This window comes from Motacilla alba, chromosome 8 (assembly GCF_015832195.1).
Source record: "Motacilla alba alba isolate MOTALB_02 chromosome 8, Motacilla_alba_V1.0_pri, whole genome shotgun sequence".
NCBI lineage: Eukaryota > Metazoa > Chordata > Aves > Passeriformes > Motacillidae > Motacilla > Motacilla alba.
The window spans coordinates 14,880,252-14,894,132 of NC_052023.1; the positions used below are offsets into that span (position 1 = coordinate 14,880,252).

General features: G+C 42.0%; 1 protein-coding gene across 2 annotated transcripts; it reads right to left on the bottom strand.

Annotated features, from left to right (window-relative positions):
- Positions 1-9,051: 9,051 nt before the first annotated feature.
- LOC119703708 (spidroin-2-like) lies at positions 9,052-13,641 on the bottom strand. Of its 2 annotated transcripts, none has more exons than XR_005257690.1 (2): positions 12,204-13,641; positions 9,052-10,888 (listed from the first exon to the last, which is right to left on the bottom strand). XR_005257690.1 is itself a non-coding variant. In XM_038143880.1 (2 exons), the coding sequence occupies exons 1-2, from the start codon at positions 13,562-13,564 to the stop codon at positions 10,862-10,864; spliced, it is 399 nt and encodes a 132-aa protein (XP_037999808.1). In that variant the 5' UTR covers positions 13,565-13,641; the 3' UTR covers positions 9,052-10,861. The 2 variants fall into 2 exon arrangements, 1 of the variants encoding a protein (XP_037999808.1); XM_038143880.1 differs by having other exon boundaries at positions 13,193-13,641.
- Between the last annotated feature and the right edge of the window lie 240 nt (positions 13,642-13,881).

The window sequence follows — 13,881 nt, forward strand, 5'->3', positions numbered from 1 at the left end:
CCTCATTTCACATCTTCCCATACAATATTCAGATCTGCTATTCCTCTGTCTAATTTTACCATGGCTGATGTGAAAATCATCTTTGCTAGAGAAGCAGCAGTGAGGAGACAAACCTTTCTTCTCTTTGCCACATTCGTTCTCACTCTTACATAAAATCCCGGCTGAAAAAAGGGCATTCTCTTCTGTGATCATAACTTCATATTCCTCTTTTTCCTGCTACTCTTCCATTTGGAAAACATTTTAATACATTCTCATCCATGAAAACTATACTGTTTATGTTTGCAATTTTTCAATGTGCTTGGAGTTGGTGTTTTTCAGATGAACGGTGTATTAAGATTTAATCTGAACCTAGTCAGATAATATTGACCTGCAATGAAAAAGCTGTATGAATGAGATAGCAGCAGACAGCTAAAAGTGCTGAATGCCAATTGCTGACTGAAAAATGATACCCAGAATTTGGTGGTGGAGAGTAGATGGGACATTTATGAATGGAAAAGCTTTCTGATTGCTTAAATGTTGTCATTTTTTTTTAAGTTTCGCTGTTTTTTCCAACGTTTGCCAAAATCTGCCTGTGCCTGTAGGGTGGTACAGCTGCAAGCTTCCAGGAGGTGCTCATCCCTCTGCAGGCTACCACATCAACTCGAAGGCCTCTCTATTTCGCCACAGTAGACTTCCCCAAAATTAAAACAAAGAACTGAATCTAAGACTATGGATTCCTGATGCATCTCTGTGTGCCCATTTCAGCTATATTTCCTACTGTTCACTATTCGCAGTCATCAGGAAACATGCATTTTGGTTCCAAAATCAGGATCTCCTGAAACAAATCCCAAGGTGTTACAGTATTACCACATTGTGTTAGGGCCACAAACAATGAGTTAGTCCTTGCCCAAAGCAGCTTTTAATCCAGGTCATGTATATGGAAGAGAGGCAAGAGAAGCTGATTCTGCATATATCTGGGTTGCCTGGGTTAAATGTGGTGAATTATTGTAGTAAATACATTCTAAACCCTCCCCTTCAGTTTTTCACAAATTCCAAATGTGGATGCTGCTCTAAATTAAAAGAAACAATTAAAATGCCTTTCTGAATGCATTTTAAATGAAATAAGTTACTGTAATTTCCCTGGGCAAGCCAGCTCTTTGGAGGGGGCAAAAGTTGCAAATGGAAAAACAAACAAACAAATGAGTGAGTAACTGGGATGTGCTGCCAGAAAATCAGAAACAAGCCTGGTAGAAGGGGGAGGGAAAGGCTCTTGTCTGCCCTGGGACAATTTGTAGAAACCAAAATGTGGGAGAGAATTGAAATGAATAGGAAAAAAAAATTCCGCTGCCTTTTTTTTAATCCAGATAATCAGGTTACCAGGACCCATGATGCTGCTATGAGAGATGACTGACTTCAGACCTTTGAAAAAGAAAACAGAAATGTCCAATTTTGTTGTTCAGGTTTTTCCTTCACAGGGAAAAGGAAACCAGGAGCTGAGTCCCTTGTTTGCAACTGTAAAGGGGAAGACTGAATAACAGTGCCAGATGCCCCAAATTAACAGTGAGTGAGAAAAGCCTGACTGCCAGCTGCCTTTCTTGCCTTCCGAATCTTAGACCAGCGAGAAATGGAGACATGGTTTAGGTCAGTGTGCAGGTACAGAGCATGCTTCACCTCCCATGAACTGGGGATGGGGAGGCGAAAGGGAGAGTGCTGCAGAGCTGCTGATCGTCTGCTCTCTGAAGGCTTCCTGCTAGGGAGAATCCTCAGTATCAGAGCTGCTCAGAGCTGCTGAGGCATGCAGAGGAGCTGCAGATGGGGCTGAGAGTACAGCTTGATACTTCTCTGTTTAGCCACCAGTTACAGCATTAGCAAATGCTCACTAGAGGTGGGTACCAAGACCGCTAGAAGGGCTGAAGGCAAAGCAGGAGGTCTGCTTTTAATGAAAAAGTAGTTTATGCACAGCATTTTTCTTACTAAAATGATAAAATGGATATTAAACAGTTACACTCCGGACCCTTACTTTTTTTTTTTTTTTTTTTTAGTGCTTAATTTTTTTTCAGAACATTGAAAACAAAACAAGCAAAAAGAGGGGAGGGAACAAAAAAGGAAAAAGAAAACTCCCTTCAGACAACAATCACCTTTTGAGTTAAATTCTCATGCTTGGTCTTAGCCCAGAGGGATTTGTCTTGAGTGAAGTTCGAAGAAAATCCTTTCAGCAGTTTCTGAGTTACTTAAATGTAACCATGGAAGTTTGGATTCATATGCTTTTTTTACTTATATAACTCAAAAATAGCTTTGCTTTAAAACTTTTAAATTAACCCTCCTTAACTTTTCAACTTGTCACCTATCCTACTGTATGGCTTATAAAATTTTAAAGCTAATAGTATAACAAACTCAAATAATGATACTGCAGATGTTCAAATGAATCTAGGGAGAAATAAATTATAGGAGTTACAGTGGGTTGTTACTGAAGAAAGAGCGGCTGCATGCCTTAAACCATGTGTTCTTTCTAGTCTGAAAAAGGCTCAATTTTTTTCTACTATTAAGAAGCATAAGTGTTCTGGGTGTGTATTTTAATACTTGGTTACACATTCAAAATTAAGCATATAAGTCCTGTTCCTTTTCTTCCTCCTGATAGCCCTCATTTAGACTTGTCAAAACATTTTCTTAAATTTTTCTGCTCTCTTTTTAACACAATCCAAATCAACAGGACACTTAAATGTCTCCTAAATATTTATGGACTTCAAAGTCACTGAAATACTCTGTGATTCTCTTACTGTTATTATTTTATTGCCAGAACATTGAGGCAATGAGAGGTGAAGTGTCTTGGTAAGTAAATTTTTTTTCCATTTTCTTTGTCCAATCCTCCTGTTGCTCTCTGATGTTTCTTCCTCTTTGTCTTCTTTCCAACATTTCTGCCTCACTTACTAGTCCCATTCTTACTGTCTCCTATCTATCTTTCAACCATCTTTCTCCATTTATTCTTCTCCAACAATTGCACTGAAGAGAGCCCATGACAGAAATTATTTTACTTTGGCAGCCACTTTTTACTTTTATCTTTTCCCTGAATGTCTGGGATGGGTCCAGGCAGCTCTCCCCACTTTCATCATCTCTCTTCACATCCCTCGTGACCCTGAGCTCTAGTCAGCAATCTGATGTCTGCCATGAGAGCACCTCCCATTATCCAAAGCCACAATCAGACGAAGGTGTTGTAACTCTGTGTGTTGCTTTACTCACCACGCTTGCTCTGCCGCTTTCTAGGAACTGCACACCTGTGCCAGGTTTTTCTCACAGAATAATAATGACAGCACTGTCGCCTTTTGCACGTCTCTCCTCCTTGCTCCTGTGCCCATCTTCCTCTCCTGAGCTTTGTGGTTCAGTCTCCTGGCTGGTGCAGTTTAGCCAGGATATGGGAAACTTGTATTTAGGCTCTGCCTGAGGCAGTTTGAACTTGAATCTCTTGCCCCCTGAATTTGCACCCTACCCAAGAGATTATCAACTCTTCTGTGAGGAGGGTGACCTGAGTCCATTCTTCGAGTGGGAAAGCTTGAGCTTGACTTTTCAGCCTTGTAGTGGAGACACTCACCTGGGTGGGGAAACCATATCTGCCAGGGCCTGCCCCAGCCAATTCTTAAATCCAAGTATGGAGGTATTCCCTGGAAGGCAGTAGCAAACCCCAGGTGTCTTGCTTTCAGTAGTGCTTTGACAACAACCACACAGAACAATCAATTTAATCCATTTAATTATTCCATACAAGCTGGAACAGCTCCAACAGGATGGACTGGAGAAACACCCTGCTCAACAAGATCCTTTTAGAACTGTTCTGAGCTCACTTGGCTGCCATGGATCAGTTCCCTCATAGCCCAGAGCAGCCATGGAGCTGCCTCAGCACCACTGATTTGACAAGGGACTGGGGAGTGAGGACGTGTGGAGACTGGAGGGGAGGGAAGGGAGGTGTGCTCCTCCACTCTGTTATCCATGGTGGCAGCTTTGTAGCTGTAGCTGAAGCACACATCTGCCAGTGCTGCCTCAGTTACCATTCTGGACAGGAGTGGCAGCAAATATGTGGTGGAGGAAAAAGAATTATATTAAAAGACAGGGCAGCATGCTGGAGCATTACAAGGCAAATTGCTTTTAAAGGTGGAAATACAATAAAAATAGACTAAAGAGTCTTAAAATACAAAATCAATGCCAAAACAGAGAAAGCCAGAATGACTTCCAGAACTCAGCTATAGGCAGTTGTCCCCCAATATAAGCCAGATACTGTCAGTGTGTGGGAGACATCCAGGAATTTTCTCTCCTACAAAAATATTAGAGACATTATGTGTTTTAACTGTAATGGAAAACTAGAGCTCTAGTGCTCAGTTCCAAAGAAGAGCACTAATCATTAGAAGTGATGTGGTACAGGGTGTGTGTGTGTGTGTGTGTGTGTGTGGCTGCTCCTTTTCTCCTCGAGATTCTATAGCTTCCTTCATTCTTCGCTTCTCTCATATTACAGAAAGAAGGTAATTTTTCCTGGCCATTTACTAAAGCTCATTAAAGACTGAAGAGAACAAACAATGCTATTCCTTAGAGACTACCATTCAAAGTCATTCTACAATTCTCTGTTCTAATACTTGAGACAAATTAATTATTCCTTAGTGAAAAGTGTATAATTCCTATTCTTCATTTTTGGGGTGGGGAGTGGGGAATAATAATAGGAAGTTTATATCTGAGTCAAAAGCTGTCTGAGCTGAAGGGAAATGAGAAAAAATGTGTGTTCCAAGAAGAGTAAAAGCAATTACTCTAATAATAATTCTAGGGATATTAATGTCTTTTTAAAGTAAATTGCTTTCAAATAAACACCAAAGTTGAAGGCATAGGAAAGGCTGGTTTATTTATTAATCATTCCAAAAGTGCATTTTTCTAAATGAACAAGTGCATGAGCAACTTCGCTGGCACATATTAAATTTAGTTAAACGGCAACTTGTAAATATCTAAAAACTTCTGTAACCAGAGACTAATTTGTTTAACGTGTTGAAAATGTTCTGTGGATGTGAGAAGCTACATATTAAACTTCAAAGCAAAATGCTCCAGAGATTACACCATCTTAAAGACTGCATATTGGAAAGGCCTTTATACATTAAACATAAAGGACTTTTAATTCTCTTCTATTTTGAATACTTGTCAATCTGTGTGACTCATGCTTAAGACTGTAAACTATCATTTTAAGGTGTGATGTCCAAGTTGAGACCTGGACCATGATTTGCAAGGGGCTGGCTTTTCTCTTTCATCTCTATTAATTAATCCTGTTTCAGTTTGCCCAGCGTACACTTCTGTTGACATCACCTTTTCCATATACTTTAAAGAGTCCCCAGAGAGATCTACTGCAGAACAAAAACTGGACAGAGAATACATTTGGAAACCATTTTATTTCTCAATTACCAACCAAAACGTATGGAAAAGATTTACACTCTATCTGATTTACACAATAATTATACTTTGAAAGCTTAGAAATAAATGGCTTGATCCCTGAAATCATTAGTTACTATACCAAATGTAATTGGTGTAAACTAATGAGTTTACTGGATGGCTGACCCTTAATTACTGATTATAGTTAAACTCTAGCCAATCAAAATTTCGTTTACTTATAAAAGTACAGTGTAGTATTAACAAGCATTACATTTCCAAGCAAGCAGCTTTATGATTAGTTGTAGCACACAACTCAAGCCTGTTCAGGGCTATCAAAAGCAGCTTTTTAATAACAGTGCACTAAGCAACCATCATTCTCTTACCTCAGCTTCTATCAGACAAACAGAAAGAAACCACATAATTAATCATCTCATGCAATAGAAATAAAGCATCTGGGCCAGATCCAGGTGGGATATACACAGCCTCCTTAGTTCAAAGAGCTGCAAGAGGCTGGGGATCTGCCTTAGGATAGGATAACTGACATGGGGAATTCTGGCTCTCTTGGGGGAGCAGTATGGGGTATGGAAATGAAATCCTGATTGATTGTGTGCAGTCCCATGTGATGTGGAGAAACCTATCAACAAAACAGGTTTAATAATTCCTTAAATTGAGGAGGATTTCTTGGGCAGATTCAGTATGTTGTGATAGGACCTATGATTACTGTACTGGCAATCCCAAAAATCCAGAAGTCATGACTCCTCACTATTCATTACATCAATTGGAGAATATTTTTTTTAAATAAAATACTAAATGGGGACAAATTATTTTCATTTGTCTCTGGATGATCTTTAAGAACCAATGTTTTGCCTAACCAGGAAGACTCAAAATTGCTACTAAAAAAGTTGAAAGCAGATTTCTATTTAGACCACGATTCCAGAGTTGGAACTTTAAACAGGTACACCAAATATTTTAGTAAAATCATAAGACTTTACAATGCTTACACTCACATCCTTAAAGGTACTTAGGTAAATGACTCCAGTGATTTAAGGATGTGGAAGTTCTCCATCTCTGAGATCATTCCTGTGAATCCTGAGCTTCAGATAGGAGATTGATACCAGAAGTCACAAGCAGAAGATCAGGTGCTGTGGAGGAATATGTATTTGCTGGAGCTCTGCACTGTGTGCGCTGCAGACGACCCAACAGCCCTCACAGCTGCAAGGGTTAATTCTGTCACGATTGCAGGTCTCTCCTCTTTCTGTTTTCCTCCACGAACCTTACCTGATGGGCCTTTGGAACAAGTACTGTAACACTTGCCCACTTGTTAGTATAAACATTTTCTTAAAACTCAGAAATTTAAGAATGAAGTAGTTCTCAGAATATCTGCACATGGATTAAAGTGAAATTTCTGTATTTACTGAACTCCTGTTAGTGAGATGTGTCGGGGGTCAAGAAAAGGTTAAAGTTGTTTACTGCCTTCAAGCTCTGGTCTTAGAAGTTAATTCAGAACTGTGCTTTGAGCAGCTACAGAGAGCAGTAAGTCCTTGCAGCAGGGAATTGCTGGTTTGATGTCAAGGTCCGTGGGCCTTAATCATAAAATTAGTTTGTTTCTTAAGGAAACCCTAGCAGGGACTTTATGGTTATATAAAGTCATTATACTGTTTTACAACACAGCTTTAAAGATGCTTCAGAATGATCAGAGTTTGTAGGAAGGGATCATGTTTTTTATTATTTGTGGAATATCCTCAAGCTGTCATAGCTACAGCACTGCCACTTGAAATAGCTTCTCCACAGTTCAAAAGAAAAGACAAAGGATTTGTTGAAGCCTAAGTCAGGCAATTAGGGCATATCTGTCCAGGGAAAGCTCATTGAATTGAATGGATTCCATGTTCTTCCTGACAACTGACTCCAGTTTTGTATATTTGGGGCAATCAAGGTGTTTGATTACAATTCCACAAGAGCAGATAGAGGGCCTATGAAGCTCTACAAGCTCTGCTTTTCACAGTTCTCTGATGGAGAATTCAGGGGCGAGTAATTTTGAAAGTCATGGAAAAGGAAGAAGGCAAATTTTCCAAAACCTCAAGATCCTGTGAATGCAAAGACAAAGGAAACACTAGACTACATAAAACTTTCCTGTCCACCCTCTGCACAGCAGTGCTGGTAAGAACAATCCTGCCATTTCTGATTTGCCAACACTGAGACAACACCCTCCAATGCAGAATGGAGACAAGGAACCATTGATTTAGGAGGAGGGAACACACTATAGACAGGTTCACTCTCCCCAGCCTGCCATCCCTGAGGCATGGCGGAAAGGGCGGGCTTCTGGAATGACTGGTGGAACAAGCACCGAAGGGCCCCACTTTCCTCCTTTTCTGTGAACCCTGTCTAACTCTTTCTGAGAAAGAAAGCATCAAGCCCCATCTTGTTCATGGAAATACAACATATTTGAGAGCCGTAGTTAATGGATAAACTGTTTTCTGATTGGATGAGCCACACAATAAATCTCTTCCCAAGCCAAGTGCAATGTAGCTTATTCAGTTACAGTGAAATGAGCCACTGTCACTTTGCTGCACTTGCATACATCAGGCATAATGCTTCCATCTTCATCAGTCTCTTAGTGAAATAGAAATAAAACAATTTTAACAGAATGGTGTCACTGGATCTGTGGCACCTGCTTTAAAAATAAATCTCTTAGCTTTGTCTTCACTATTACTTTCAATAAATGTCCTAGCATTGCCACAGCATTTATCTAGCAGCGGGAAACCATTATCCTATGACAACAATCTATTCCATTAACATTAGCTCTTAATTGTAAGATTGTTTATAAGACAGCAAAAGCTACTGAATCATACTGGAATGATAAAAAGAGTTATGGTCATGGAGTATAGTAGTCCCTCCAGTTATGAAAAATAACCTAAGAGAAGAAAGCTATATTTTTATATTAAAAATAATGTAATATTCTTACACAATATAATCTTTTAAAATAATGGATTACATCAGGAAGGTAGCTATTAAAGAGTTAATGTTAAAAACTGTTACAAAGAAACTCTTTCTTTGATAATGGTATGGCTGAAAAACTAAATAGAAAGCTTAGAAACTCTTCCTCTTGCTTTTAGCAATGCTGCACCGAGCCAGAGAAATCGTAAAAACAGAAACACATTTGTCTGGTGGAGTGAACAGAAGAAATGTCACAGAATTGAGATATGAAGAACCTCACTGCAGAATAGAAGGAGAACTGTCATTCTGATTGTTTGTCATTATTGTTTTATGTCCAGTTAAGTGAATGAACTTAAAGTGACAGTTGTGTCATAACTGCTGGCATCTATGTAAATTTCAAATCAAATATGATAGAGGCATTTCTGCCAGACAGAAGTCACCAGGCTGCTCTTCCTCTTCATTTTTGTAACCCTCCATTTTCTCATGCCATTGCTGGTAGCCCTTAAATTAAAAAGACAACTTCAACAGGGGATCTCTGTGATGTGTGTGTTTCAGTGCTCAGCCTGTACCTTGCTTTCTCTCAGTTTTTTGAAAGAACGCCCAGTGTCAAACTTCCACCAGAAGCAGTCATCACAGACATCTTAGATGGATTAGCTAAACCTGTGCCTTCCCATTAATGATTTATCATACAACAAGAGCCTATGAAGTTCTAGGTTGAGAACGTCCCCTGAAGACCTACAGAGAAAACAGCTCGAGTAAATGTTCCTCCACGGGTTTACCGCAGCCCAAGCCAGACGTTTTCTCTGTGGATAGGAGCAAAATAGGTAGAAAACATTGGTCATGGACCTTTCTGTGCATTACAGCATTGTTCAGAGATCATGGGAACTTCATAAAGGTATCAGACATACTCCTCCATTGCAATGAGCTACATGTAAATAATTTATTTCCTGGATACACTCAAACAGATATTCTAATTACACAGGATTTGCTACTGGACACACATCTTTGAAAATAATTTCTATGCAATTATAAAGGTATTTTGTGTGGACAACACCATGAAACAATATTAAACGTGCTATTTATTCATTCAGGGATAATATACTAATTTTTTCTGCCTATTTAAAGTTACTTGGCTAATTAATTAGATAATACAGACTAGAGTTAAGTTTTCATTTTTCATTGCAACACATTGCATAAATGATAGTGTTATAAACATGTTCCTCTGCATAAGGTAAGTGCATTTTGGTCAGCTGATTGAGTCAGATTTTTATATTTGTAATTCCTTTCCAGTTGATCTTTTTTGTACTGTAAATTTAAAGTAGCTCAGGGACTACCTTTACCTATAATTTAGGCCTTCCATACAGCACCAGATCGTGCTTTTCCACCCTTCCATTTGTTACAGTGACTAGTGAAGAGAGGCAATGTATCAATGCCAGTCCTATAAAAGTATCTGAGAAGAAAACTTTTTTTTACCCCAAAGGGTAAGTTCTACATGAGTTTACATTAGGTATTTGTCAAAGGACTTTTTTCCCTGTTAAAGATGGAGACATATGAATCATAAAAATATTCATATTTGAGACAAAATATCACTACAGATATGTCACCTCAAAAATCAATTGTCACTATATGTTTAAGAGTAGCAAATCAATGTTAACTGATTTGCCTAAAAAATGCTTATAGACTGTGGAATGTAAAGCCCTCTTTCAAAATTCACATAGTATTTCTAATTTTCTTTAATGTAGTGAACTTGTTATTACACACACATATTCTAGAGGCCTTTCGAGAGTTTTAATTTTAAACAAAAATTATATGTAATTTCAAGGCTGATATCTTGCCCGTAGTCACAGAACTCACTTGCAGGACTTGCTGCTCCTGGTGGTTTGTGGTACTGTATCAATTTTTCCTGACAGAAATGTGCACAGGACAAATTGGTGAACGTAATTTCAGCCATATGACGTCATTACAAATACAGCCTTAGCTCTTCCAAAAGTGGACTTTATTGTTAATATAAATATATATCTGTAATTACTGACATTTATATTATTTGGCTCCTGTCCTAAGTTATAGATACAGTGATGATAAAAGGTCTTGCAAGCCCTTACCTAAGCAAACTGTGCTTACTAATTACCTCCCATGGTTCTGGGTTCCTGTAAATAAAGTTACTCATATATTTATAAGCAAGTCAAAATCTATACACATATTTCTAAACGTAACTTATCTTACTCTTTTGGGCAAACAGTACTGTCTACTGCTCAGAAAAGAATGCTAAGAGTGAAGCCATCCAGGATTCTTCCCAGCTTCTGCCAGGATGTGACTCTGCCACATCACTGGACATTCTACTTAAATACTTTATCCAGTCACATTTTCAAATTGATTGAGGCCTGAACCAGAAGATCCTATGCGAGTAAAAGCATGCATTACTTTAAAGTAACGAATGGCTGTTGATTTTTCATGACTGCGTCTGGACAGACTGGGGTCAGAGGGTTTGTTTTAGAAGTTTGTTCAAAAGGTGTAGCTTGCAAGACGCATGGATTCGCAGAGTGCCACATGGAAGATCTCAAAGCAGCAGCCTCAACGTTTCTCCCTAATGAGAAAAGGAAAAGAAAGTCCCTTAGGTATGCACTATTCAGGGAAAGAACCTAGAGATCCCATAGGGATGCAGAATTTAGGGAGAGAACCAAGACTCTTCCCCAGAATGGAGAGATAACTCTGATGAATTCTGGACTACCTTAGGGGTGTCTGGTATCTTATCTGGTATCTTAGGGGCACATCTCGGTTTAAGAATTACTTGGATCCCAGGCTGTAACATTTTCCAGACATTCAGATTGCAACTACTAAGCCAGCAATTTTATGCTTTCCCTTCCCTGACTCCAACAGTACCGCAATATAAGCAGCCAGATTTTCTTCTGCATTGTGTTTTTTATCCATTCAGCCAAAATTAACAGTCTTCTAGGATAACGTATGCCAAGTGAATTTAAATCTTGTGGACTCAAATCGACCTAAAGTTGATGGATACATTCATGCCTACTGCTGAAATCTACCAATTACACAGAACTATGTTAACTTACCATAGAAACATCTCATCTAATAGCACAGATGATGTTGAACTAACTAATTACATTATGGCACATAGACAATGAAAAACATAACGAAGATGACAGCACAGCAACAGCAGATGCTGCACAAAAGAAAAATTAGAAAAATATTGCTCTGCAAAATGCTCTCAGTTAAGGTTTCCTCTGTTAAAATTAATCACAAAAATTAGTGATGATCAGATTTCAGGAAAAGATATGAACATTGTAATGCAATTTGGAAGACATCATTAAGCCATTTAAAACTCTGCTCCTTGAGAAGGTAATTCCTGTTTCTTGTATCACTCTCATTTTTAAGACTAGTAAACATTTTAGTGCCTATGGCAGAGTTTCTTGGTAGAATATCTTTTCCAATAAGGAGAGGTCCTAATGGTTCTCCCAGAGTCTGAATTTGGTAGCTTCCAGCCATTACAGGCTTAGATAATTAGACGATGTAGATTTTATTTGCGCTTGGCATTTGCTCTGTTCTTGTGCTCTTAACTGTCAGAGAGCTAAAATATCAGTGATTGTTGATTATCTGTAGCATGCCTTGTTGCTTTATATATTTTAAATTGTACCAGATCCTACATAACAAATCTAAAACTGCTGAGTATGTTTAAATGTAATATGTACATGGAGATTACATCCAGATGATATATTTCGTAGATCTGTGCTAAAAAAAAGAAAAAAATTAACCATAACATCGGTCCTCTCTTTCCCTGTGGAAGCTTTCCATGAGCTCCCAAGTCTGCTTTAAGCAGACTCTGAACACATCCCAGTCTATGGAAGAACATAGAAGTAGAATTTTCTCCCGTGTTTAAATCATACCTGTGGTGCCATTCAAATGTCGATATTTTATTTACAATATATTTAGAAGCAAAACGTATCTTTGCTGTCGTACGCTTTCTCAAGTACATTTCTCCCAGGTAGACGGTTTTCATTTCAATTCTAGATGATTGCTGGGCACACGGCTCCGTGCCCAGCCCAGGCCGGGGCTGCAGGGCTGCGGGAGACCCACAGGTGGCGATGTGGATAAAGCACACCTGGGCTGCGACTGCCGGCCCGGGCTCACCGCCAGGCTATCCCCGGGCGGGCGGCAGCATTCCTGCGCCGGGGCGCTTACTCGTTAGGAAGTGCTCCCGGGAAGAGTTCCGTGTACCTGTGCGGGGCACCGCGTCTGCGTTAGCCGCCGGCAGGGGCAGGTTTAAAGTATCTTGTTGTCTCGGCCATCGGAGGGGCGCACGGAGCTCGTAGCTCGGCCGCGCTGCCATCACCACGTACTTGACAGGGCAGCGAACGTGCCCCGGGCGGCGGGGCCGCCCTGCCCTGCCCTGCCCGCGGCTCACGTCGAGCCGGGCCCGAGCGCCGCTGCCGTCCGGCGAGCGCTGCATTGGCTGCGGCTTACGTCAGCGCTCTGGAATCGAGAAACTCCTGCCACCAAGTTTTTCTGTCCTTTAACAGATCCCGGCAATGTGCCACTGAGGGGGCTCCGCCGCGTGCGCGGGGTGACAGCGGGGCGTGTGTCCCCTGTGCCGGGAACCGCCGGGCGCGGAGCTGCGCCGCGGACAGCACCCGCATTTAAGAGCACTTTGTGACTCCGGGGGTGCGTTCAGAGATCCGTGGCTGTGCTTATGCTGTGTGCTGCACTTAGGCCTCACCGGCGTGCAGTTAATACGCGGTGGGTTTTTCATAGTTTCAAGCGTCCCCACTAAACATTACTTCTTCCGATTTGCCGTCATCCCCGGGCTTCTCCCTCAGAAATGCAGCTGCCTGCCCTGCTGACGAGCCGTGCCGCCAACTGCGGCTGCTTAACCCACCGAAACCTCCACTGGGGCGGCCGCCGCGGGCCGTGTCCGCCCGAGTCCCGCAGCGCAGCTCCCGCGGGGAACGTGTGACAGGCGGCTCGACACGGCCCCTGCGCCCGCAGGGCGAGCCGGGCACGGCCCGTCGCCGCCTCTCCCCGCCCCAGCGCGGGATCCCAGGACGGGGTGCGGACAGCGGGGCCGGACGCGGCGGCGGGGGGCGCCACGAAGGCGGCAAGCAGCGGCTGCTGTGGCCGCGCCTCCCCTCGGCGCCTCCCCCAGCACGGCAGGGCCGCGGTGGCGGGGGAAGCGCCCAGCGGCCGGGGAGGGCTCCGATGGATATCGCTCCCCGGGCGGAGCGGGCCTGCCCTCGGGGACAGCCGGCATGACCCCTCGCCGCCAAGTTTCTCAACTGGTGGCCGGGAGCTGGCGGGCGGGGCGAGGCGGGACGGACGGTGCCCTCACGGCCGCGCGCCTCCCCTCAGCGCTCGGGCGGGCGGCGCGGCCAGCGCTGCCCACCTGACTCCCTCCTTCCTCTCCATTCCCCTCCTCCTCCTCGCCCCCTCCCTTCCTCTCTCTCTTTTTTTTTTTTTTTTTTTTTCCTCCCCTCTCACTCATTCCTTTGTCTTCCCGGGGATTGGCAGGTTTTATTATTCCGCCTGAACAAGCCGGGGGCGGATTGGCTGCGGCGGGCTGACGAGGGC

Coding starts and splice junctions, on each gene's coding strand:
- LOC119703708 (XM_038143880.1), bottom strand. CDS start 13,564: ATGCCGGCTGTCCCCGAGGGCAGGCCCGCTCCGCCCGGGGAGCGATAT. Junction 10,889..13,192: donor CCGCCCCAGTGGAGGTTTCG/GTGGGTTAAGCA, acceptor TTTTCTCATTAG/GGAGAAACGTTGAGGCTGCT.